Below are 26,129 nucleotides of genomic sequence, written 5' to 3' on the forward strand. Positions count from 1 at the left end.
TTAAAGGCTGCTGGCTGTGCAACAAAGAGGATGAAACCAAACATACGTGGCTGGATTTTCAGTGAGAAAAGGACAGCATGCTCAGGAGTCTGAAAAGGACAAAAGTACTCAGGAAAATCTCCTGCTTTCCTTTTGAGCCTAATTGCTGGAGTTGTAACCTCCTCAGCATGAACTACTCTTGAACAAAATCATTCCAGGCCCTTGTGATTTCTTCTTGGCCAGTGTTGTAATTCTCTAATTGCAACTTTATTGGGCCTTACTAAATGGTTTCCAGGACAGATCCTCTGGCTCTTTTGCTAACCTAATTGACCTCTACTGTAATAGAGAGAGAGGGCACTGACACCTTTTGGGTACACCATTACTTCCCAAGGTCTCGACGGTATGGTGAGCATGATAGTTGGGATCTTACCTAATTAAAGAATTCCTGTGGACTATTGAAAAGAACACGTGGTTTTTCTGTGATACCATTCAGGAGATTGGCTAGTTAAAAAATAAAAATAGGATAAGTAGCTTAGTGAAGTAAATTGCCCTGGCATCAGAACTCTGCTCCAGTTAGCTACAGCCTCAGTGGGAGTTTCAGCAGCTGGTTGCAAGCTAAGGGTACAAGCTGTCTGTAGCTTTCCATCCCTTCTGTCACAGTTCCTTTGGCACCATATGAGAGCAAAGCAATGTCAATGCTTTTCAACTGAAGTAGCAGAAGCAGGAGGCCTTTCCACTCTCTCAGGTGGTGGGGTTTAGTGGTAATTCCCCTGTGGATGATAAATTTGTCTCCACAGTCTAGGTTGTTTCTGAATAGTTTCCTAGTAAGGCCAGTGGATACCTGAAGATCGGCAGTGCAAGCTGATTAAACATTCCAGCTTTATTTCTAGTGAAGGGTTAGTTCTGAAATGGGCTTCTTGGTGTGTGCCTCACAGCACTTCAATTTATACAGCAGGGGAGAGGCTGTGGCAATATATACGGGTGGAGGAAATTAGTTTATTAATAGAGCTCCTTGGAGTGCTAGGCTTTGCTGGATCACATACTCTTTGAGCCTAATGCAGCCTTGAAAGCCCTCTCCCCCTCTTGCTGACCCTCGATCTGGTCTGTGGGCTGACCAGCTGCCTCTGCAGGCATGGTCACCAAGACGGAGAGAGTCTGCAGTTCCACCCTGCAGATGCCCTTGCACACCCTTGGCTGTGAAGACTCTTGGCTTCACATCTCTGCAGGCAGCTTCTTGGGATGTGTGAAAAATCAAATGGGAAAAATCATGCTATTTCAGCTAATAGAATCACAGAATCACAAGGTTGGAAACGACCTGCAAGATCATCTAGTCCAACCACCCTCCCATTCCTATCAGTGCGACAAGCTACTAAACCACCTCTCGTAGCTCCTCAGCTCCTCCTTAATAATAAATAAAGGTCTTTCTCCTCTGCTGAGATCCAATTAATTTAGGATGCAATTTACCAATTGTGTTTGGGAAGAGGAGCAGCCTTGTTTCCAAAGGTCTTCAGTGCCAAAATGGATGAACTGTGAACAACTTGGTGTGAGTTCACTGTTGCTTTGAGTGTGAGACTGGAGAAGAAACCTTATGAGGTTCTGTCCAGTATGGATGGCTTAATGAGTACTGTGCTTGCAACTTATTGGCTGATTTCAAGGTTATTTTAAAAAAGATGCTACTTCACAGAACAAACAAAAAAAAAAAAGGCAAAAGAAGTTATTAACCCTCTTCCTGTAATTCGCAAAGAAAAGACAAAAATCATTCCACCTGTGCTGCACACTTTGCCATGGAACAGCAGTTCCTTCAAGTTATATTGACTTCATAGAACAAGTGATTTCTTTAAAAATCACGTTTGCTATTTTATGGGTTTTCTTACTTTTTCATGAGAGACCTATTCAAATACAGCAAATTTGATTTTTACCCCTAGTTGCACTGGAAATTCTAGACTGAGTGCTCCATGAACATTCACATTTAGTGAGTAATGTGATTATAAGAGTATTTAATGACTTTAATTTGCATATATAGTATAGATAATTTCCAGATACTTTCTTTTATTAACCTCTAACTGCCAAATATACCTATAAATAAATAAGGTCAGATTTTATCATTTAGTCTGACATTGGCTGGAACCTTGCCTTAGGAATACATCCGTCTAAGTCTGCTGAATTACTCATGCAGGAAAAAAAACACACATCACAAATAAGGCTGAGAATGGCAGAATTTGGCCTGTTTATCTGCACATGTCGGTAGTCCATACGTGTTTAAAGGCAACATGGAAAATGTTAGTTTTGCTGCATTTATACATGTGCATGGTTTTAATGTACTTAGAAGGGATTTTTCCTGCCATTTCTTAGGTACATAAGTAGACAGGGAGAAGCTCTCAGTGGATTAGCTCTGCTTTGTGCCATGTCATTTGCCAGCAGTGCTAGCTTCTTTAATGTCTCATGCACAGATACCTACTATTTCAGACAGTGGAGATGCTGGTAAATATCCATTGAAGGACACATGACAGTGTCTCATAAAATCCAGCAATGCTGGATCCTAGGTGCCATTGACTGGAGCATGAACGTGCAGAACAAGTATAGGCAGGCTGCTGGATCACAACCAAATAACCCACAGCAGAAGGCATAATCCTGCTCCATCCACTGAGCGCTGAAACGTGTTCTGAGTCTTTGAAGACATTAGCTGATGAGTTTGAGGAGTAGCTACTGATAAAGATCTAAATGGGGTGATTTCCAAAGCATACATTTCAGCCTACATTGAGCAGGTAAAAGTGGAAAAAATAAGGTATCTCTAGCAGTAGGTTGGCCATGGAAAATTTCAAGTAGTCTGAAACGTGGCAATAGGAGAGTTTCTCAGTGAAATGTTTTTCTGCTTGAAATAGTTTTATTTCATAAGGATATGCCTCTTATTTTGTCCTTGGAAAAAAGATTCCTCTTGGCTGATATTTACAAATAGAGGAAAGAAAAAAAAAGCCAGAGGTGGACAGTTGGATGGAAAACTGGAATTGAAATCATTCGTATATGGCCAAGTTGCAGGTGACTGAATAGCAGCAGTACAGCAAGAAAAGGTTGGCATCAACTCCCAAAAGGTAACTGTGCTGTGTAAATACACATATATATGTAATTTCATACAAGGTAACTTTTGTGTTGGTGTTTTAGGGTGAAGAAGGATCCCCTGGATTTCCTGGACTGAAGGGTGATAAAGGAGAAAAAGTAAATCTAAGCCTTTATTTATTACACTGTGTAAAGTGTAGAACTTTATAAAGCTATTGAGGAAAGCTTCCCTTCTTGGAAGTCTTTTTCTTTTACCTCTGTGTTTTCTTGTTATATTAGCAAAGTTCTGTAAAGAGAAGAATTTGTTGCTGTGCTGTTTATCCGCAAAATATCCTTTCACTTCTAAACCTGATGAGTAACCATGCTCAGCCACATCTGAAAAATGCGCGGAGACTGCAAGGGCAGGAACTTTGTCTGAAGTCTTTAAAACACTGAACAGAATAGAAGACGGCTCGGAGCTAAATGCTTTCTCATACTGAAATACCAGTTTCTTCAATATGGGACATGGAAGGCAAAAGATTATTGTGTCTTTTTTTCGCTCTGAACACAAATAACCTTTTGGTTGAGATGGCCTTTTGCTGCTTAGCAGCCTCATAAAAAAAAAAAAAAAAAAAAAAAAAAACCCAAAACAAAACAAAACAAAAAAAAACACAAATAACCCCCCACCAAAACTCCCTCCAAAATCCCAATATTATCCAGGACTGAACTTGCTCTATCAGCTAGTATTTACTTTGGATACTTTTGTCAGAAATATCTTAAATGCCATTTGCAGGAGGGATTATAAAAATTTAGACATTTTCCACCTGTTATAAAACAGCAAATGTTCAGGACTGTAAGTCAAGAGCTCACTCTAATTAATGCACAATATACTCGTTCTGTTTAATCAGTGCTCCTGTGCTTGCCAATTGCAGAGCCTGTTTGTCATTTGATCCTTTTTTTTTTTTTTTTAACATAATCCACTTTAAAAAAGACAAACCTGCTGAAGATCCCAGAAGTAAAAACACTTGGTCCGTTCCTTACCACATACGAGAGCTTGCCCGTTCTGTGTCTATTCTCTTCCCATTTATTCCTTAAATTGCCAGCTGCACATAGAAAAACATGGCTTTCCCCTGTGTTTACTGCCAGCCTCAACATACTTAGTCCCATTCAGCCTGGTGGGCAGACAGATTTCAGAAGCAATGCCTGTTTTTTCTGCTATCATTATTTTTTGCCCTCCAGCTTTGCATGTTACCAGCTCTGAGACTCACTTCCCTGGAGGTTAAGTAGTTCCTAAGGACTCTTGAGTTTTTCAAGGCTTCTTTTTTTGCTTTTAGGCTCTTTACATCCGCATTACAGCTATGCCTAGAGGCTTCTGAGCTTTGAGGTGGATGCTGTACAAGCACGGAGTCAACAATAAATAATAGTAATAATAATAATAATAATAACAACAACAATAAAAAATTAGTACTTAGTTACAAAAACAGCAGATTTTTGTGACTATGGAAGACTGGAGAGGCTGAGAGGAGATGATATTAAAATGATTCAATACTTCAGTATCTCATGAGTTGCACAACCTTTATATTAATTTATTCTAAAGTGAGATAAGTCAAGGCCAAGAGTGTCTGGTTCCTCATTAACAGCTCATCAATTGGTCATAGTGTGTTAATGTTAGCAGTAGCTCCTCCAGAGACTGTAAATAATAAATGTTTGCATTGAAATAATTCTTCTCATTCCTTATTCTTGTTTTGCTTGTATCCTTGCACTTGCAACTGTTGTTAATACTGTGCTGATGACAGTTCTGTTGTTGTTACAGGGGTCCCTTGGCTTGCCTGGCACCCCGGGGAAGGATGGAGCAAAAGGAGAAGCCGTAAGCCTTTTCATTCCTCCTGTGTAATCCTTGCCTTTCAGTGAAAGCCAGGCAGTGGAAATCAATCTGTATTGAGTGGAACATGCCTTGGGGATTTGTATGACAATTTTAGGAGCAGCAGAAACAAATGGCAGGAAGTTAATAGCCTCACCAGTCACTAGTAGTAAAGGAGAGTGTCATGTGGATTAGCCATCCTGAGCTAGCCCAGGGTCAGCTCTGTTGCTGTTCGTTAAGCTGGTTGAGGAGGGTGGCAACTTTTTACTATAGATATCATTGGGGAAGAGTCTTTAAAATCTTATTTGCTGTCCTCTTTTGGCAGCCATTTGGTGGTGATTGGATGAACTTGGGGAAAGAACTCATTGGAAGGGCAGAAATGCACAAAAGTAACGATACATATCAGAAAAGCTCTCGTTTTTCTGTCATTTACATCCTGTTTCTGCTTTGTGCAACACTGGGAACTTGTCTCACTTGGACAGGTGTGTGATAATTTTCTTGTATTGCTTCCTGAATGGATGCAAACTTCCTGCCTGGCACAATCTGTATTCAGACAGCAACTTATGTGGATTTAAAGAATTTCTTATAGGATCTATTTATTGCATCCATCAAATGTACTACGTTATCTCCAGGGACTCAGCAATTGCAGATTGTAGTTGGTGTGAGCTGTTTACTACTTACAGAACCCATTTCTTGCTATTTAAGAGGCTGGGTTTGAAAAATGCATGAATAGCCACTTCAGTTTTCAACTTGTTTCTTCTAGCTTTTTTTTTTTTTTTTTTTTTATTTTTTTTTTATTTTTTCAAAGAAAGCACAAAGTAGATTTTCAAATCTCTGCATAATGGTACTCAGGACTGTGGATAGAGTTTCCATTCCTAAAGCTGTAAATAATGACTGTTCTAGTCCCAGAATATTGCTGTTATTTACAGGGCGAACCAGGACAACCAGGAGCATTTGGATTGCCTGGGCCAGCAGGTCCAAAGGTAGGCTTGCCATTTCTTCTTTACATGGGTAAGTGTATCTTTTACACTGACTTTTTATATATGTGGATTGCTTGGGTAATTGTCTTTTTCTTTGTGACTCCTTTGTTTTCATTGGTGAATGTACAAGCTCAAAATGCTCGTTTCTATCAAGACGTCTGATAGCATACCAGACACTAGGTATGGCATATAAAGAGACTACCTCTTATTTGATCAACAGTATAGCTGGAGAAGTTGAAGAGAGCACATTTTGCTTCATGTTTTCGATAAATGTTCTCAACTTTCGCAAACATTCAGGTGAGAATTATTGTCACTGCTCTGCAACTGGAAAAATAAAATCATGGTAGATCCCTAGACTGGATAATTACGTTTCTGTCCATTATGGGAGTTTCACTATGCACCAGTAGACAGTGGCAAAACGTCACAGAACTTGAGCCATCCATTATATTACTGCATCAAACAATGTGCATCTGAATGAGCATTCGGTGAGGCTTGGCTTACCATCAGAAAAGTGCCTAAGCTTTGAAGCCCTTCACATGAGCAATGCTTTGTCCTCTTTCCAAAATCTCAGCTCTCCTTGCCTCCCTGGTTAGTGAGAGGATAACTAACCAACAGCTACTTTCATCTGTCTTCATAAAACAAAAAGAAGATGGCTCATTACACTGATGAGTGTTTTTCTTAGGGACGTTATGCACAGCAAGCTCAGTTCAGCCTATGAAAGGTGAGGCAAGGATAATGGATTGGTTGCTCAGACTTCCTTGATCCAGTTCTGCTCCCATACCTGCAAAGGTGTTTGAGTGTCACATCTTTCTGGAAGAGCTATCTGGCTAACGAAACCTCCTGTTGATTTCACTTATAGCATTGTTCTCAAGTAGGAGTTAAATGCCTGAACACCATTCTAGATGTCATCCTGATGGTCATCTGGCTCTTTCTGAGAGGACTCCATGAAGCAGTTAATTCATGTAGATTCTTCTGGGTGTCTCATGTACAGAGGCTCGTTCTCCAAAATGTCTAGTTTTCATTGAGGGAAATGTTCATCATTTCCTTAAGTCTCATTAGGAGGGTATCAGAAATAATGGTGTATTTGTGGACTAGTGGAAATACTTGGCAGTCATCCCATGGTTCTCTGCAGGAATTGTATTGCTATCAGCAACATGAAGGGTTTGATTGTGGAAGTGGCATGGCAGCATGTTCAGCAGGGGATAAATGACGTCTGTAAAGCAAGGCCGGGCTGAGTGTGAAGGAACTCTGGATGTTGTTTTGCCCTTCAGTGGAATTAGGAAGTAGATGAAATGATGGGATTCATCACTCAGAAATGACTATCAGCTGCATATCATCTATTATATAATAAACAAATATGTGTTTTCTCTATGCCCTGCATATTTTCCCATAGTGGAATTAAAAGCCTAAAAGGCTGTACAGTGCCCTGTTTCCTTGTGTTGTGAAGTCTCTCACTCTTGCTTTACAAAGCTTTTAAAATCAAGCTAAATTGAGTCTATTATCTATAGCTCCAGAAGGGATTGATTCTGGAAAAAGCTCCATATTTCCCACAAGGTGAAATAATGAGACAATCTGAGAGTAAGTTCAGCATTATGAGCTGGGCAGGATAGATGTTGATAGGTGTTGACCTATCAACATCTATCCTGTTTGATTTAGACACTGCCAAGTGCTTCCAGGGAAGAGGTGAGCTTGGCTATCCCCAGCCTCTAAGCTACAGTAGCTAAACATAAAATGACTGTGTGCTTTCATAGTGACTTTTACTTATTTTAATGGATGCACTGACTATATGTGATGTCCTTGAGCTGGATCCTGGCCTGAGCTATTTTAAGCAGTAATCCACGTTTTGTTGACAGGACTTTAAAATTAAAAATATGAATCAACATTCCTTTGTAAAGCCCAGCTTCCTTGCTTCTGTGGAATGGATTGTATAGAGATGGGTAGAGTTAGTATTAGAAAGGTCATATCTCCAATTGCTGTTGTAATGATTACTTTTTGCCTGATCACTTATTTTCATTTTAAATCATCAGCATCAATACAGTGGGTTCATGCTCTCCCCCAAGCTCCATGGAGGGCTACCTTGCAGTTTTCTCTGGTGATTTGGGATGTGTTCCTTCCAACTCAGTCATGTTCATTTCCATTAAGGCTGTCAAGTGCAGCAGTGCTCAGAAACTGTGCATGCACCCTAGGAGGTTGAGCACCCTGTTTATCTGCTTGGCTGAATGATTTCCAGTCTTTTGCCTCAATAGCAATTGCCAGCAATTTCTTCTAAAGAAGTGCAGGTTTTACAGACCTCATTAATTATGTGATGAAATTTCCAATAGCACAGAAAGGAATCCTGCAGACTTCTGGTAATAGGACTTCAATCCCCAGAGGTACCCTAAATGGATGATTAGGGTACACATATGGATTACAGGAATGAAATGCCCTTGATAAGTCATCTCTGGCTTTTACAGCTTTTGCTGCTCAATGAAGTCTTCAAGGTAGATTGTTTCTGGCTCAGTGTCTTCATCATGAAAATTATTTTCTTCACTCTCCAAGCTATGTGGGTAAACTTCAGTGCTCACCAAAATGGATATTTGATCTTGCTGGCTGCAATTGGGTAGAAGCAAAGAAGAGCTCTCAGCGCTTGCCTTGTGCTGATCAGGGTCAGAATGTGGTTATAGAAGATGCTGTGGTAGACTGGGATGGAAAGAAATATCCATTGTTCAGTGGAGAAGCCTCTCACGTAAATACATGGGAGCCAGAAAGATACTGAAATGGAATAAGTGGGTTCAAAGTAAAAAGAGTACAGTACAACCCCTTCATGATATGGCATTGTAGCAGTTAAACAAAGCTTGAATTGTTGAGACGACCCTTTAGCTTTTCCAATCCTGCAACAAATACCCAATTTTCCCTCTTTTTTTTTTCCCTCTACATCTTTAATAAAAGGTTAAAGAGATTTTCTCATGGCTGTCATTGCTGTAGAACTGACATAGACCTAGCATTGCTATCTGAACTGACAGATATCTGCACTTAATAGAAAAACAGATGGAGAAGAAAAAATAAGTATTTGAAGTTTTAAGTATTAAGTAAGGTTTTAATTTTGACAAATTTCCTCATTCTTGTTCACTTCAGCTGTCGAAGGTCTCACACTTCTCTGGTTTACCAGACATGATCTCAGCACAGGCCTTGAGTGGGATCAGCAAGTCTTCCCAGACAAATCCACTTTCTCTATCTATAACTTTTGCTGACTGTTATAACCATGATTTATGTAACAGTCTGAGTTGGATGTTGATAATCTGGACAACTAATAGCAGGCTTTTGTTTCCCGAGAGGTTTTACCTGAAATTTGATAGTATTATTTTTCTGCACTCTGAGGACAGATTAAGCGTGTGCCTGCTCTTTCTCTGCTCTTAGAGAACTTCCACAGCTGACACTGCAGAGGTCCTCAGGTGCCAGATGATGTAGAGGTCTCAGAGCCAACTTTGACTGTGCGTATACTCAGCTCTTGTTAACTTGTTTGTGAATCTCCCCAGGACTCTGTGGCATGGTTGGTTTCCATACTGAACACTCGTTCAATTCTTTTAAAACTGGGCTGATGAACTGCTCACAAGCTTCAGGGCACGGTTTCCTCTGTTTTAAAGAACAAAGTCCTCTGTGGCAAAAGGAGGGGACAGTTTTGGCAATGCTTTGCTTAAAACAGTTGTGAGAAGCTTGCCAACTACAGTTCAGCCAGCCTGCCAGGTTTGTGCTTAACAACTGTTGCAAATGAGATTGTCATTTGGACTAAGGCAAATTGTAAACAGTGGTGCAGCATGAACAGCCTCCAGAACACTTGTGTTGGGACAAAAAAGCCCCATTTCTGCTAACAGTTCATTGAAGACAAGGACTGTGTTTTTAAATCTTTTTTTTTTTTTTTTTTTTAAATTTAAATATATATATTTTAATAAGAAACATCCATCAATAAGAAATGCAGAAATAATTTTAAAATGCAATCCTGATCTGTTTCAAAGCCCTATCCAATGCAGCAATCCAGTGCTGAAATTAACCAGATGGGTGATGTAAAAAGAAGGAAAGTCAGATAGGAAACAAGATAATTGGCCAGGAATATGATGTAAGAAGCCAACCAAGAAAGCCTTGGCTACCTTGTCAGGCCAAAGCGGTCACCACAAGTTTGTTCAGAGGGCCGATCCTATTCATCTGGGGATCCAGACCATTAACAGGTGTTGAAGGGCACATGAAAGCAATCAGTAAGAGTGCTTTCTATTTAATTTTACCATCTCTAGGAAGAAAATCAGTGCACAACCAGCTGAAGAACTTTTGAAACACCTCTGATATTCTTGTGTTTCTCTTATCTACAGTGAAGATGTAGTCTATTTTGCCTTTGGGAATATAGAATCATGGTACAGCCTAGAATGGAATGGACCTTGATCATAAGATCCAAACTTTTGTGAGAAGAAGGAATCTAGATGATGCTATCTGACTGGATGTTGTGTTGAGGGACATGGTTTAGTGGGAGCTATTGGGAATAGGTGAACGGTTGGACTGGATGATCTTTCAGGTCTTTTCCAACCTTGGTGATTCTATGATTCTATGATTCTATCTAGCGCCCTGTCCAGTCATGATTGAAAACCTCCATGATGGAGATCCTACCATGTTCCTCGGGAGATTGCTCTAGTGATTCATTGTTCTCACTGCAAAAAAAAATTCTCTCTTACATCAAAGTAAAACCTTTTTTTTTGTAGCTAGTACACAGTTTCCCCTTTTCGTCTTCTCCATATGTCTCTTTCTGAAAAGAGAGCCTTGGTATTCTTTGTAGCCACCCTTTAAATACTGGAATAGTGTGATGAGGTACCTCTGAGCCTTCTCTACTCCATGGTTACAAGACTGCTTCAGTCTTCCCTCATGGTTCACGTTCTCCAGACCTTTGATCATGTCTGTGGTTCTCTTCCTTTGAACCATTTCTGCATCTTTTATGAATTGCTGGGACCAGAACTGGACACAGTACTGCAGGTTTTGTCGAACAGGATATGATTTGCCTTCAGTGATGCAGCTGACTCATGTTCAGTTTGTTGTCTACCAGGGCACCATGGTCCCTTTCAGTAACAAAGATCCTAGCCTGTACAGGGTTCTGTTGTTGTGCCATTGCAGGTGCAGGACTTTTCTCTTGTTAGTGTAGTCATGTAGTTGTTTCTTGCCTGCTCTTTCTGCCTGCCAGGTCTTTCCATTAAATGTCTTTCCCTTTTAATGGGACCACCTCACCACCCGAAATGACCTCGAGATGGAAGCTTCATAAGATAGTTTGCCTTTGTAGGGCAATACTGAAAGCAGAAGAGTAAAACTTGCTATTGCCTGTTTGTATTGCAGTAGGGACAGCAAAAAACAGTAGGGTGCCACTTTGGGTAAGTAGATGAAAAGTCAAGTGCTACTCTGTATATTAGTGCTGAGACAGTCAGGAAGTCTCAACAGATTTCTATAAATCAAGAAGTATGTTACATTTCTGAATAAGTGTTTTTTTCCTTAGTCTTTTATGTGAAAATGTTTGTTATTTTACTTTATCTCAATTCTTTGCCAGGGATCTGAGGGAAAACAGGGTCCCCCAGGTATTAAAGGCTACGTAGGAGCCCCGGTAAGTTATGATTATTATTAAGTTTTTGATACTCTAGAAACTTTATCCAATTTTTCAGTATGTTCTGCCCACTATTTTTTTTTTTTAATTAACCTGCATATTGTGTATCTGACCTCTTACCTGTACTGTGCCCAAACTGTAACACTTTCTTGACTTTATTGAGTTTCTTCTGACTTCTTTAAATGAGATCTGTACCTAGAGAATTGTCAGTAATAATGACTTGATTACCAAGATAACAGCTGGGAATTTTGTGATACTCCCACTGTAATGCAATTGCTTTGGTCTGTGTTGATGCACCATTTATACGGTGCTTGAAAACTTCATCATAGCACCAAACAGAAACACCAATTGTCAGCAAATTTCCAATCATATTTTCAAAACTGTCAGTAAGCAACACTTTGGGCTCATGGGACAAACTTGCCTTGAATGAGTGGACAGCAATACCAAAATAAATCATGTTGTCCCTGTCTTGTGGTCTCACCTTTCTAATTACACAAGCAGTCTTAAAGCAGGTGTTGCAAAGACTGATAGGAGTTTTTGGTTTTTAATAACCTGGCTATACATCAATGTGCTTTAGTGGCATACCAGACATGTTCACATACTGGAAGATTTCCCTTTGCCAAGGTCTTTCTTTAAAACTCACTACAAAGAGGCCCAACATGTTCAGAATAGTGTGGGCACTTTTGTCTTTGCACAGGTGCATGCAGCTTCGCTGTAGAGCTGAACTCAGTTTAGCCTGAAGAAAACAACATGAGTACAGTTCAGGCATTACCTCATTACCTGCCCATGCTGCACATTCTTGAAACATGAATGAGATAAATGGACAAAGATCTGAGAATATTCACTCCTGCTCCTTGACTTTCCTTTATGTATGAGAAACAAAGCATCTGCATGTAGTACACTGTCACTAGAGACTGTGTTCATCTCCATCATCAGACTGACATTTGGCTTGAGTTGGGGAGCAACAAGGCTGCAATCATCCACACAGTGTATATGAGGGCCCCATGGTTATTGCTGCATTAAAAGAGCCATGTTTAAAACCTCACCTCATCTGTTTTTTGGAAATAGTCTGGTTATTGCTTTGCAGTATGAAAGCAGTGCATGCTCATTTCAGGTCATTAGAGATAGACAGGACTGTGCAGTTAGCTCACAGTCAGGCATAGCATGAAATCTGAATATCGTAATAGTTAGATAAGTTATCCTATGGAACAAATAATTCCAGACAGATAGTTCTCATTAGCTTGGAGTTCAGTCTTCAGTGTAGTGTAAAGTTTAAAAATAAATATATTATAATAAATGATTTAAGCTTCAGCAGTTTTAGAAAGGTCACTACTGACTGAGCGTATTTGTCTGCCTGTAGCCATTAGCTGATTGCACAGTTGCTACAAAATAGATGGTGCTTCCTGTGCCAAGAGAGAGTGAAATCCATTCCTGCCCATTGAGTTGATCTCCAGTGTTAGCATTGCTGTCATTCATCAAACCAATCTCCAGCAAATTATTCTGATGTACCAGGGAGGAGATGAGTTATACCATCCAGTTAAACTCCAGCACTGGTTTCACAGTGCACAAATACACTTTGTTCTCCAGGACAGGGATTATTTAGCATTTGTTGATTCTCAGAGGTACCTGCTGTCTGTCTAGCTACTGCATCCAAAACCACCAGGAATGGGCATTCTTCCTTGTTTATGCAATAGGTTTTTCCAGCAGTATTGTCTTTTACCTAAGTTCTTATTGTTTGCGAGCAATATGAAAAATGCTCAGCGCTGGATGGTTTCCAGATCATCTGCAGCTGTGATGTGTTCCCTGTCCCTCCACACTGCTGCTGGCAGGAGGATTAGGTGTCTGGGAACAATTGCAGAGTTGCAGCAACATATTATTACACATGGTCTTGGGACCACAGGTCATCCTCGCTCTGTGAATCTTCTTAGACCATGCTTGTGGCCAACTCTGAGGACTGGTAACACAGTAAATGTCCTTGAGGGTTACTTGAATAGATTGTGCAGGCATCCATTGATTTGGTGACTAATTGGAGGAATTATGTGCCTTCTTGCATTGAGTTGTGTAATCTCTTTTTCCTCTTATTTCTAGGGTTTACAAGGAGAAAGAGGAGAAAAGGGAACACGAGGAGACAAGGTATTCCTTCTGCATACTTCAAAAAGCCACACTATTCTTTACCTTTGTCCTTTAGGCCAGCAGATCTGAAGGGTAATGATGGAGAGTTTTTTAACTGCTCTGCACCTTCTAATACTGTCCACAAATGGCCTCCCGTGAGAGTGCAGGAGGAGTTTGCAGATCTTTGCTGTCTACTAAGCTTACATTTAGATCTGTGTGTAGCTGGGGAGGGAGAAAAAGAGAGGAAGATTTGGATGATAGGATGCCATTGAGTAGAGTTAGTGGGGTGTCCACACTGTGCACAGTGTGATCTCTAAAATAAGTCTTCATCCAGCATTTCTCTGTCTCACTGTAGTTTCTGAAATTATACAACGTCTACATTTCTGTATTCTCTCATCACTATAAGCTCAGTTTTTTATGAGTACAAGGTAGTTTCTCTATTAAGAGCTTAGTCCAACAAGTGCTGCTTCCAATTTCCTGCCCTCTTCTGTCTGGAATTAGTGGTTTTACACAGCATAGGATTCTCTGGGATTTGAACTACGATGGTTTAAGGAAAGAAATGAAGCGCCCATTATACCCACACTGTGCATTTAGAAGGAGAGCCAGGCAGACACAGAGTTTTTCATTATTTCAGTTTGCTCATCATGTTTGGAGAGATCTCAGATATGCCCACATTTTGCTGCAGACCTGCCAGCTAGTGCTCAAAGTTTCTTAGATATAACACTGCCAGGAGAAATGGGTGCTGGGCAGATCCTGCTCTGAAAAACGATGGGACATATGGCACAACCATGCTCTCAGCCCAGCCAAAGTTGTCCATCTTTTCCTCCAGGCAGGACTGGCTTGGTATGTTGTGTATAGTTTCCTCTGCTGCTTTTCTGGAGGTGAAGTTGTCTAATCTGCTGGAATATTTGGTTCCCAGAAGGAAATCCATCTTTCTGACATCACTATGATGGGAGAGGAAGCTGGAGATGTGTGTGGGCTGATGACTGATTAAACTAAAGAAAGATTGAAGTGCAAAAGAGATGAATTAGGTTTTGTTTCATTACAAAGATACGAACAAACAGTGATTGTTTTTTTACTCTCCTTTTCCTGTATTTTTTTCTATTCTTTTTCCTGAAGCAGACAGATCTCTGCTACAGCAATTGTGCTTTGATTTTTTTCTTGACTCTAATGCTCTTCTCAGAGCACCCACTGCCATTACTTTAACTTTCACCAGCTGCTATTGCTGCAGAAAACAGTGGGCGTTGATGTGGCGGGCCAAATATTTCCCTGTCTGCTCTTCAGTCTGTAATTTGAAGACTGACACCTACGCAACCTGTGTTTCTTCTCTGCCTGAGAAGAAGAGTGTTTATCGCATCACACAAAAGTGCTAACCCATGCACTGAGTATTGGTCTATTCATAGAATCTCACAGAATCATTAAGATTGAAAAAGACCACTAAAATCATCTAGTCTAACCATCAACCCATCCCCGTCATGCCCTCTAACTCATGTCCCTCAGTGCCACAGCTACCTTAGTATGTCTAATATGACAAAAGACCTAACATCCCATGGTAGTATCCCATCTTGCCATTGTGTTCTTATATCCTATGACCCCTAATGAAAATACTGAGGTTTTATAGTGAGGCTCCCAAACCCAGAACTGTTGGTTACATCTCCACTTCAGGAGACCCGCTGCATAAAGGAAGTGACAGCTCACATCTTTTTGTGTCCAGCGGGCTCACTGTGGACTTCCGTAGAATTCTGTTTTCAATATATCAGTGCATACTGTTGTATCAGTTTCTTTCAGCAAGGGAAGGAAAGTGAGTGCCAAAGTGAAAATTTGAGAATAAATCTTTTGGAGATTTTTTTTTTCTTTTCAGGAAAAATTTACTTTACCTAAATGGCCTTTTTCAAAGAAAGAAAAAAGTAATATACAGTAACAATTTTTTTTTTCTGAAGAAACATTGGAACGCACAGTTCTTTGGAACAGTTACAAACACCTCTAGTGTCTGCATTTGTATAAATAATACATTCGCCTTTCCCAGTTACTAGCAGTAGGAATATTGACTCTTTTCTGTTTTGGCAGATGAATGAGCATGTGTGAAGTACTCACTGCTGCAGTGTATTGATGCTAAGACATTCTCTTGAGGATAGAGTGCTCATTTTGTCAGCAACCCACCAGATTGTCATTTCCTGCAAGTCTCAGATTCAGGATGCTCACAGTTCAGTTAGGCATTGCAAATGTTTTTGTGAACTTGGAAACTACTGCCCCAGTATCAAGTAGGTCTGGATATCTTACAGTGGTTTTTCAGCTGCTTTTTGTAGGGTTTCTCTCTAATTTAACTCCCTGAGTGCATCTTTTTGAAATAACCTTTTGTTATGAGGCTGGTTGATTGTCTAAAGGGCAAAAATAAATCAATTGATTTGCAAATCCATTTCTGAATGCTAAATTAAGGCAGACTTCAAATTAAATCCAATGCAAATAATAACAAAGGTCTGATAGACTTACTGTGGGATATTGATAAGAATTAAAAATTTCAGAAAGTAAAACAAAAAACAAAAAACAAACATACAAAAAAAAGTAAAGTTAATACTCTGCTCTCTGCCGTTACTCCTTGTTTACAGTTTGTTTTTACATGTACTTTTATGTTAGCACTAGCTGTGTGTGCATCATTTGATCATTTGAATTTAGCAGCATGTGCAGGATTGAGGCAAAAAGTGTTATGTTTACACAGATTTGAGCAATTATGCAGTAAGAGAAAGACCCTATTCAAAAAGTTTTAAACTGAAGTGGCTACATGGGAAAGGGGCACAATCTCTAAGGAAAAATAAGTTTAATGAGAGCATGGGATCTTGTCATCATTTCTCTTGAGAACCTGCTTTATAAAATATGAAATGTGTGTATTAAGTTTGACTATGGGGGTACAGTAGAGGTCAGGATCAGAATTCAAAATGGTCCCTAAAATGTAATACAGCAGAGCTGAAGTTGACAGAAGAGTAAAACAGAAGAGTAGTCTACAAATTGTGAAATAATCTTTCTTCTCAGAGCTAGCATCAGCTGAGCTCAGCTTCAGGCATCCAGTTACAGTGCAGCATGGGAAAATTGAATAATGCCCAAATAAGAGAAGCAAAAATGATAAGAGGTCTGAAAAATATGCCCTTTAAGAAAAGTTGAAAGTATTGAGGTTGTTTAGTCTGGGGTTTGAAGTTCTAAGGGGAAGTTTTCTAAGTCTTCAGATACATAAAAGGCCATTGTAAAGATGAAGGGAACAGCCTGTTCTTTCTCTCCAGGGGGCTTAGGAAAGAAGTACTTGCTTGAAACAGTAGCAAGAAAAGTCAAGTTTAGATATAGGGTAAAAAATATATCTACAGGTATTGAAAGTAAAGTAGTGGAATAAATTGCCTGTGGACTTTAGGGGACTGTACATCTCAGAAAGCATGTTAGAACAGATTAATTGATTCCTCAGGTTAAGGAAAACAAAGGCGAAAAATAAAGCATTTATCTGTCTAAAAGTGACCTGTTGCTGCATTGTGGCTTCATTATTTTTGTTAGAGCTGTTCCAGATTGATATTCTCCTGGTACAATTTATCTGGTTTACATGGACCTGGCTCAGCAGGCAGAGGACGGATGCCCAGGTGGAGATCTGGCATACAACCACTTCTCATCTCAAAATTCACATCTCAGATACCCGATGCTGAGTTTTCTAGACAGACAAGTGGCAACACTTAGCAAAGTTATAAGGGATAAAAGTTTATTAATCACTGCACTTGGCTCACCTCATTTCTGGATGCTCCCAGCAATTTTGTGGAGTACAGTTCTTCAGGCATTTTCCCTATTGGGATTATATGAATTGCTCTTCTTGTATCTTCATGCTTGAAAGGAATAACGTAGATGGCTCTTGTAGAACACTGGTCCAAACATCATAGATTTGTTATAATGGTTCTTTCTCATCCTCCTCCAGGGAGAGCGAGGTTTAGACGGGTTCCCAGGAAAGCCAGGTGTGGAAGGAAAACAGGTAAATCCTCAACTGGAGGCTTTTCTTTGCAGTGAGCACAAGTTGCTTTAAATCTGTGAGCTGTACTGGACAACTGGTGAGTTATGGCAGGACTCTTGCATCTGCAGTTTTTAGAAACCTTATCCTAAGGCTCTGTGTTGGCACACTTTGATGTTCCTTATTATTTTTTCCTCACTTTTTCTTTTTCTCTTTTCCCCTTATTTTACTTTTTTACACCTTTTCTTCTTTTTCTGTTTTTCTTTTTTCCTGGTTTTTTTTTTTTTCCTTCTATTTTCTCTTTTCCTTTTCTCTTTCCACTTTTATTTTTTCATTTATTTATTTTATTTATTTATTCAATAGGGTAGAAGTCTGTCTGAATTTTCATTAAAGACTTAAGGAAGCATACATAAAAATGACTTTTATAAAGTTGTGGATTTTTCCCACCCACAACTTGAAAGGAGGAGAACTGGATTTAATGTGTTTGATTTCTTTTTCAGTATAAAATCTTGGAACTATTTGCATTTTTGAAACAAGATAAAACTGGAAAGATATTCTATAAAATCAGTACACTTCCACTGATTAGAGAGATAATGCTCTGTCTGTATCTAAAACTACTTTCCATACATCCCACAAGATGTTTTCATTACTCAGAGTACTATACCTAATGACAGACATTCTTAAGGATCTTCTGGTCTAAAAAGCAGAGGATGGAGTAGGAAGAAAAGACTAAAATGGGTTGTGATTTGGCAAAAGTCATGCAGCTATTGTTGTCACCCTTGAGCCTACTACATCTGCATTCTAGTCACTATCCGTCACTGCTCCCTCTGTGTAAAGGGTCATTTGAATGCATGTTTTCTCATTTGCAGAAGTTGAGAAGCTGCCTAACTACTTTGCTTTTGCTCCTTTGGAAATCAGAGGATCGATTTGATTTGGTTAGGAAGTCATTTTGCTTCCTGTTCAGATTATTAAGATGGCAAGGTATAGTGTCGTAAACAATCCTAGCCTTTGTTAAACTACACCTTCCTTTCTGCGAGGCGATAGAGATTATCATGCTACTTTTTTTTTTTCTTTTTTTTTTTTTCTGTTTCTCTGTGGGAGGTTTGATCATTAATCATCACTTTCTCTCTGCTCTGTTCCTCAGCCATGTTTTATCCTATACTATGAAGTATTTCTCATGTTAGTGTTTATCACTATCCTTATAAGACGGAAATGTTTCCTGGTGTGAGATGTGGCACTGCAATCTCAATGAACTATGTTCACTGTGCCCATTGCGTTGTTTACAAAACTGCACTTGCAACAAATGTGGATGAAGCAAGAAATTGCAAAAAGATGTAAAGGTGGATGCTGATGTTTACTGCTTCTCAGGAACAATTTCTCCAGCTGACAGCCTATTACAGAAGTTGCGTTATTCTGAAGCTTTTCTGCCTTTTTCATGTCTTGACACTTAGCAGTGGGCAAATCTTCAAGCCTGCACTTTATCCTAAATTTTTGACACTGATATACTCCTTGATGTGCAATCCTCTTCAACCAGCTGGAATTGGAGGGCTGTTATCATGCTTGCCATGGCATCTCCATCCTTATTCCCCTTCTTGTCTATGTAGTAGAGACAAAGCAGTCTTGTGTGCATTAGCTTATACTGCTGTGCAGTTGGACATAGCTGATTGCAGTGTTAACATCCAAACCTGCAACCTTCTGTTTCCCCACTACTTTAAGGGAAACTGCAATTGGTGTATGGTGCATGTAAAACAAAGTTTTTCTTTCTTTTTTTTTTTCCTAGGGTCCTGCTGGCAGCCCAGGTCCTCCAGGTGGCAGTGGGCCCAAAGGAGAAAAGGTGAGTTGGGGTGGCATGCATGGAAGAGGTTTGAAGACACATTTATTACTTCCTCCATGAGCCCCAGTGCTGGAAATATCAGGGCTGTCGGCTTCTTTTTTCATTTGTGTGTAAGAGAAACTTGTATAGAAATAATTGTGTAACTTTTCTGATATTGCTTCAGTTAGACATAGGCGTAAGTGAGGAGTAAAACAGATCTGGTTATAGCTCTGCTGCTCAAGGCTTAACCTTCTTTGTGGAAGTAAAATAACTTCATTATTTTGCAGGGTTACTAAAGTTTCCAGGACAACCTTATCTTTTCCTTCTTGCTCATGCTGACATGTTTTTGATATTCCCTATTTCTTTAGCATAAATAGGAAGATATGCCTAGCTCTGGGTTTTATTTCTCCTTTTCTCATCCAGGTAGTGAGCCTTACCCAAGAATACAGACATCAAAATGAATCCAATTATTTTCTGATTCATATTCAGAAGTGAGGTTTCAGAAGGAGAGCTTATCCATAGGTTGGACTTGATGATCTTGAAGGTCTCCTCAACCAAGCGATTCTCTGATTTTCTTATTCTGTGGAGTTAACAAGAGATAGGAAGATATTTGTGCTTCAGCATGAGTGAAGCAAAGAACAATCTTGATTCATAAGTCTTTGTCCTTATCTCTTTTGTGGCTGCATCTGGCTCTTCCAGAAAACGTTTAGCTCCTTGCTCCATTTTCACTGTAGATGATGTTTGCCTCTTCATGCTGTGGACCTTCTTTAGAATAAATAACCAATAGTAATTAAACTTGTCTTAAGAGAAAAGAAAATGAATGGTATGTCGGTTCAAGCAGAGACTTACATAAATAATGAAGAAATAGAGTGTGAAAGGTAGCTAAATGATCATTTTTGCATTGGACTGTACCTAAAGTAGAGGAGATACTTTCTGGAGTCTTAGTCTTAAAGCATGATAAATAGTGGGCTCTGCTGGAGACGAACTGCTGGAACAAATTGTTAGCCTGCGTGGCAGTAAATCATGCAGAGTGGATGTAGCATCTCAGTGCTAAAGCAAATACTTATAACGTCATTCTGCACTGTAAAAATGACTTGAGGAAAAAGGCACCATTTTAAGGCAGTATTGCTGGAATTGATGTATGTCAATGATTATAGTAACAGAAGACAATCAGTTCCTGCTTGTATTCATATGCAGAGTGGAGAAAAGTTAAATGGGGTTGCATATTCGTATCTATCAACTCTGGGATGGTACAGAAATTGGAAAAAGCTGAGAGGTCTGCTTTTGCTCTATGTTATGTTTTGTGTTATGTTGTGCTTTGTCTTACCTTACTTTTTTTCTTTTTCTTTTTCATTTTTGTTTTTTTTTCCTGCAGGGTGAACCAGGGCTTCCCGGATTGCCAGGGTCTTCAGTAAGATTTTTGTTTTTGTTATCTTAATCAAATATTGTAAGCTTTATTGTGTGAAAATAGAAGATGGGAGATGGGAATTTGAAGGCTCTCTTAAATGCAATATTCTTAAATGGATTTAAAAAAGTGAAATTTATGCCAGTTAAGATTTATGAAGATAAGTTAAATAAGGAGATGTGCTGCCAATAATTTTGGGAGATTTTGAAGTGTGAAGATGAGGACTTGAAAAGAAAGCATCACCTCAGGTACATCTGATAAAGCAATGCTGTGACATGACTGTGAGTTTTCCATGATGGTCACAGAGCCACTGCCGACAAAAGTGGAAAAGAGAGCAAACTGAGAACATAAGGAGAGGCTGATCTTTGCTGTGGCACAAGCTTAACGTGCTTTTAAGCATCCCTTGCTCTTCAGTGATGCCTTCAGTGAAACCAAAAGTATCATTAGCAGGGGCACAAGATGTCTAGAGCTAATTTCCGAGTGCATGGAAAAAGAAAATACACAGAGAAGTATGCAGAGGAGAGGTTTAAGACTGATTTCTGCAGGGGATGGTAACGAAGCTTTTGGGGTACATCCATTTTGCTTTCCAAAAAATGGATTAAAAGTTAGGAAATAGTCCTTCAGGTCTATTGGTGGAAAACATTAAAACAGCCACTGAGACGAGTAACACTGAATATAAAATTGTGCCAATGAAGAACTGAGATGACTGACAGCTGTCTGTCACAGCCACTTTGGTTGCATTGAGGCGTGCTTACTAATTTATGATGATGAGATAATGAACTATCTTACTGCTTATACAGCCACACAAATCCTGTCACAGACAGCTGAGCGAGCAAACCCTGATTTGCTTGAATAGAATATATCCCTCCAGCATGCACACTGGGGAATGATGAGAGGAGAAGAATACACTGCGTGGGGCAGTCATACTCCAACCTTCTTTGTTGTCTTTTTCAGTTTTCCCTTTGATGACTCCACATTTTTATTACAGGTACCTTCTGAAGGCCTGAAAGGAGAGCAAGTAAGAGAGATTTGATATCTGTGCATCCACTGCAAAGGTGTTTTATGTGCTTCAACTGCCTGATAGATTAGATTTTGCTTTAAAATGGCATTTCAAAATTAAGGTGGATAGAAGCATTGTCAGAGAATCAAGAAACAAGTTAACATATAGTGGGGACTATAAACTTAAACGAGAGGGAAAAGGGTAATGTCCTTTTGAAGTGCAGTGAATCTAACATGAGTGACAGGTGTAAGTTGGAAAGATTGAGCCATGCAATTCTTTAAAATTTGGACAGTGTTAATATAAAAGTTAAACTGTATTTGGAATATCCAGGGAAGCCCAGTGTCTTTGTTAACTTACAACCTTTGAGGAAGAGAGAGTCATGTTTAAATGATGACTAGGCATCGATGGATCATTCTGCATGCACTGCAATCAATGCTGGTAATTCAAGTAGCTAAGAATTAAATCAGCTGGTCCTTGTACTGCTGCTTTGGGAACAATGAGGAAAGGGGTGGTGTAGGTCCTGTACAGCTTACCTGTATGAGAACTATGCCCACCTGATTTTTTCTGCCAGTATTTTAATACTTTATTTTCTTAACATCTTTCTGCAGGGAGAGCCTGGCCCACGAGGACCGCAAGGCCAACCTGGACTTCCTGGACTCCCAGTAAGTAATTTCTCTTACTGCTTACAGTCCTCAGAATCTGAAACTCAGACTGATGTGAGGCATATATGCACAACATTATACATTACCCACTACTAAGGTCTTATACATTGCCCACAGTTTTCTTCACCAGAAAAACCTGTAAGCTGTCATAGACTAATGATCAAAGAATGGTTGCTGCAAAGTGGTTGGCTTTATGCCACAATGTTCCAGCTATAATAAGAGGTGGGTATGTGTATTTGTATCTCAGCAAGGAATACAACACAGTATTTGCAATAATTTAGGCACACCTGCATTCTTTTTACTTATTTATGTCTTCCGGGTACATTTTATAACACAGCTATGTGGTAAATTTCACATTAGACTGCTGCCTGATTTGCACATACTCTGCATTTCCTCACTTTTTAATTTTTCCTTGTGTTACACTGTTGATTGGTTTTATAAAATTGATGGTGTTGTGAAGGTTTACTTAGGTAAATCTGATTTTGATTATGTGATTTAAACATTGTTGTGTACTTTGTATTTAATCAAGGAATTGTCATTTTTCTGTATGCCATTTTCTTATTCTCTTCCTCTCACAGGACAACATAACTATCAGATAAGTGTTTTCTAAGTGTCATGCAGTAACTGTAGCCCAGCATTATTAGGAAACAGTTTAAAAGCTTGTTAATTTTTCTTACTTGCTTAACCTTCTAAAAATACTTTTACTTTTAAAGGGAGAGGCTGGTCTAGAGGGCAAGCCTGGAGTCCCAGGTTTACCAGGTCAAAGGGTGAGTTGCTCTTTTAATTTAATGTTAAGTCTCAGTAGGCCAGGGACAGCAGCATTCAGTAAGAATTGGTATTTTGACTCCTTTTATGTATACTTTTCCATTTATTTAAGGATCCTTGAAGCCTGGATCCTTTTTCCTATTTCTTCTTTATGGTCCAGCAACATTCAGTACCTCTTGGATTCCACAAACTGTATTGCAATGCCCTGTTGCCCTGGGAAATTTTCTTTCTCGTCCTTTGCTCTCCTCTCTTTGTCTCTGCTCCTTGCTGTCAAGATGATTCTTACTCCTCTTTCCCATGGGATCCAATGTTAATTATATTGATGTTTATCAGAGGTAGAATTAATGGAAACTTTATTTTCTAAAGGAATATTCCTAAGCCACACTCAGCCACATGGTTAGTCTTTAAAAAACAAAGCAAAATATTTTCTATAGAAAAAGCAGTGACTAATTAGAAAAAATAAAAATCTGCTGGAAATATATTTTGAGCACTGACAAATATCACTTTGTGCCATGCTTATTGGTAAATGCTATAAGAATGTAAAATCTGACAGAATTTCCTGTGGAAGTCTCATAGAAGCTATTTTTCAACTTGCCAAGCCTGTGAAAATGACCTACAAAATCACCTCATTTTAGGTGGAAAATGGATTGGAAGAGTCTTAAAAAAGCTTTAATTCCTAAAAATGTTAAAATAGAGTCCTGCTGCAAGTGAAACTTGGAGTAGTATCACCCCTATTAAGATATGAATCTGAATGTGGAACCACTAATAAGATGGACAAGTTGAAATTTCAGAGAAATGCTGTTGTCTTGGAAATGAACTCCAAAGATGCTTAGAATGCATATTACAAAGTGAAGCCATTCTGTTTTTGTTTCACCTTGAGAACACTAATGTGTGTATGGTAAGGCAGAGGACAATACAACTTTGGCATACATTTTTTAGTAGATGGTTTTCTGCAGCCTTCCAGTTGAGTTGCTTGATATTGAATTGAACTGTACGCTAGGCTTTTTGAGAATCTTTTGCTGGAGAAGATGATGCTTGCAGTCTTCATGTTAATGCTACAGTGGAAAAGGTCATTTACTCGCTTTTTTGTAGTTTTCCAGTGTTTGGAAAATATCAGCTTATGCCTTTTGCAAATAACTTTGCTGTGCTTTACTTATGAGTTGACAAGCTCTGATTTGGCGTGGTTTTAAAGCCTGCTGTGAAACACTGCTTTTTGAATAAGATTAATAGAACATATTAGCTGAGTAAAGGACAGTGATCTGTCAGGGTCTGCCACACAATACAAAATGCTCCTGCTAATGATCATTTGATTAGAGATGTCATTTGATACACACTGAGTTTGAATGTTTCCCTGACTCTGTTGTGTCTAGCTGGTTACTTTTCCTGAGGGTCCTTATTAGTCACCAACCATCTTAGGTGATAGATATTTTTTTTTAATTAAAAACCACTATTCAATGATTAAATATCTGAGCTGAATCAAAACCTTGAGGTTGGTAGAGCTACATGGGTAACCTACAGATGTGGGAGAGAGACCTGATTAGCAGATGCTGCTGAGTCATCATTAACATAGTTCTTGCTTAAGCATGGATCCAGGCATTGATTACCATCTCTCATAAATTTGGCTGCAAGAACAAGTATTTCTCTAAAAAAACTGTAGTACTTAAAATGCCATGAACAGAAATATTAGCAAGTATCTATTCAAGTCTGTTTTTAAATGACTCGGTGTGAGGTAAAGGCTGGCTCTGAAGCCACAGCGCCATGAGGATGTGGTCACAACGCTGCAGTTTGGTTGTGAGTCCAGCCCTGTTGCAAGGCATTAGTCACATCTCTCCATCTCTGTGTCTGCTGTAAATAGTGGCAGGTGTGTATGGTTAGATAACAGTGTGAGCACAATGAGCACACCAAACAGAACTAAAGCAGTAGTGACAGTATGAGTTTAATACTAACCATGTTTCACAGCACAGTTTTGAGTCATGCCAAGAAGCAATCTCCCCCAAATGTCTCTATGTGATAAAGTGACATCCTTCTTTGTGAAAGGGAAAGTTTGTCTGTACAAACATAAATATCTGTGATCTTTGCACTTGTCCTGGCCCATTGTATTTGCTAATGTAGGTGTAGCCTTTCATGTTCTGGTGAGGACAGAAAGTCAGAAACAGCCAATGGCAGATTTGGGTCTTCTTTCCAATGTTATTAGTAGGTCTTGTGTTGAACAGATGAAACTCACTATCTACTTGGCTGATCCTTCTGCTGCTTCATGTGGGTGGAATTTCATACAGGTGGGGTTTCAGGATTTGATGTTACACCAGTTTATATATCTTGAAAATTTCATTCTTGAGGGACTATATAACTGTTCTGCATTGTTATCTTGTAACATAATAGACAGATTACAGTGCAAAGGTAAATTCCAGCTTCTGATCTGCTTGACTTCAGGACCCTATCAAGTAACATGCTGCAAAGAAGGGCTAATGTAGAACAGTTACTGTTTTGCAGTATGGTTCAACTTCAGCTTGGCCATATGGTCCACAGTTGAGGTTTAGATAAAAATGATGCACACACATACAGGTCTTCTGTCCTGATATGTATTGTGCATACAAACTTCTGCTGGAGTTCTTAGAAGGCTGCAACATTTCAGTTAGCTGTAGTGCAACTGACATCGGCTACTTATGGACTAAAAATGTTTGGAACAATTTTGTAGGGGAGTGTGTGCCTCATAAGACAGTCCACTGGAAGTGGAAGTTTTTGAGGTCTGTGAAGACAAAGCCATTGTTGGTTGATGTCAGAAATATGATGCTGGGGCTACCTACACAGTGTAAATGAAATTTCAAAGCAGATGACATACTGTTCCAAATATCCTAATGATAGTCTGGCCAACAAGAGCAGAGTCATAATTTTCAGAAAGATTTCTAAGAAAAAAGGAAGCATGATATTCTTTTGGCAT

General features: G+C 39.3%; 1 protein-coding gene across 1 annotated transcript in view; it reads left to right on the forward strand.

Annotated features, from left to right (window-relative positions):
• The window catches only part of COL22A1 (collagen type XXII alpha 1 chain), a 211,400-nt gene that overhangs the window by 102,054 nt on the left and 83,217 nt on the right, over positions 1 to 26,129 (forward strand). Inside the window, exons 13-22 of the mRNA XM_042808661.1 lie at positions 4,826 to 4,879; positions 5,803 to 5,856; positions 11,408 to 11,461; positions 13,550 to 13,594; positions 17,517 to 17,570; positions 19,327 to 19,380; positions 20,735 to 20,770; positions 21,753 to 21,782; positions 22,373 to 22,426; positions 23,140 to 23,193. Coding sequence (XP_042664595.1) covers positions 4,826 to 4,879; positions 5,803 to 5,856; positions 11,408 to 11,461; positions 13,550 to 13,594; positions 17,517 to 17,570; positions 19,327 to 19,380; positions 20,735 to 20,770; positions 21,753 to 21,782; positions 22,373 to 22,426; positions 23,140 to 23,193 — 489 coding nt within the window. The remainder of the gene's footprint in view (positions 1 to 4,825; positions 4,880 to 5,802; positions 5,857 to 11,407; positions 11,462 to 13,549; positions 13,595 to 17,516; positions 17,571 to 19,326; positions 19,381 to 20,734; positions 20,771 to 21,752; positions 21,783 to 22,372; positions 22,427 to 23,139; positions 23,194 to 26,129) is intronic.

This window comes from Centrocercus urophasianus, unplaced genomic scaffold, assembly GCF_019232065.1.
Source record: "Centrocercus urophasianus isolate 14NV4802_14NV808 unplaced genomic scaffold, USGS_Curo_1.0 seq_11, whole genome shotgun sequence".
NCBI classification, from domain to species: domain Eukaryota; kingdom Metazoa; phylum Chordata; class Aves; order Galliformes; family Phasianidae; genus Centrocercus; species Centrocercus urophasianus.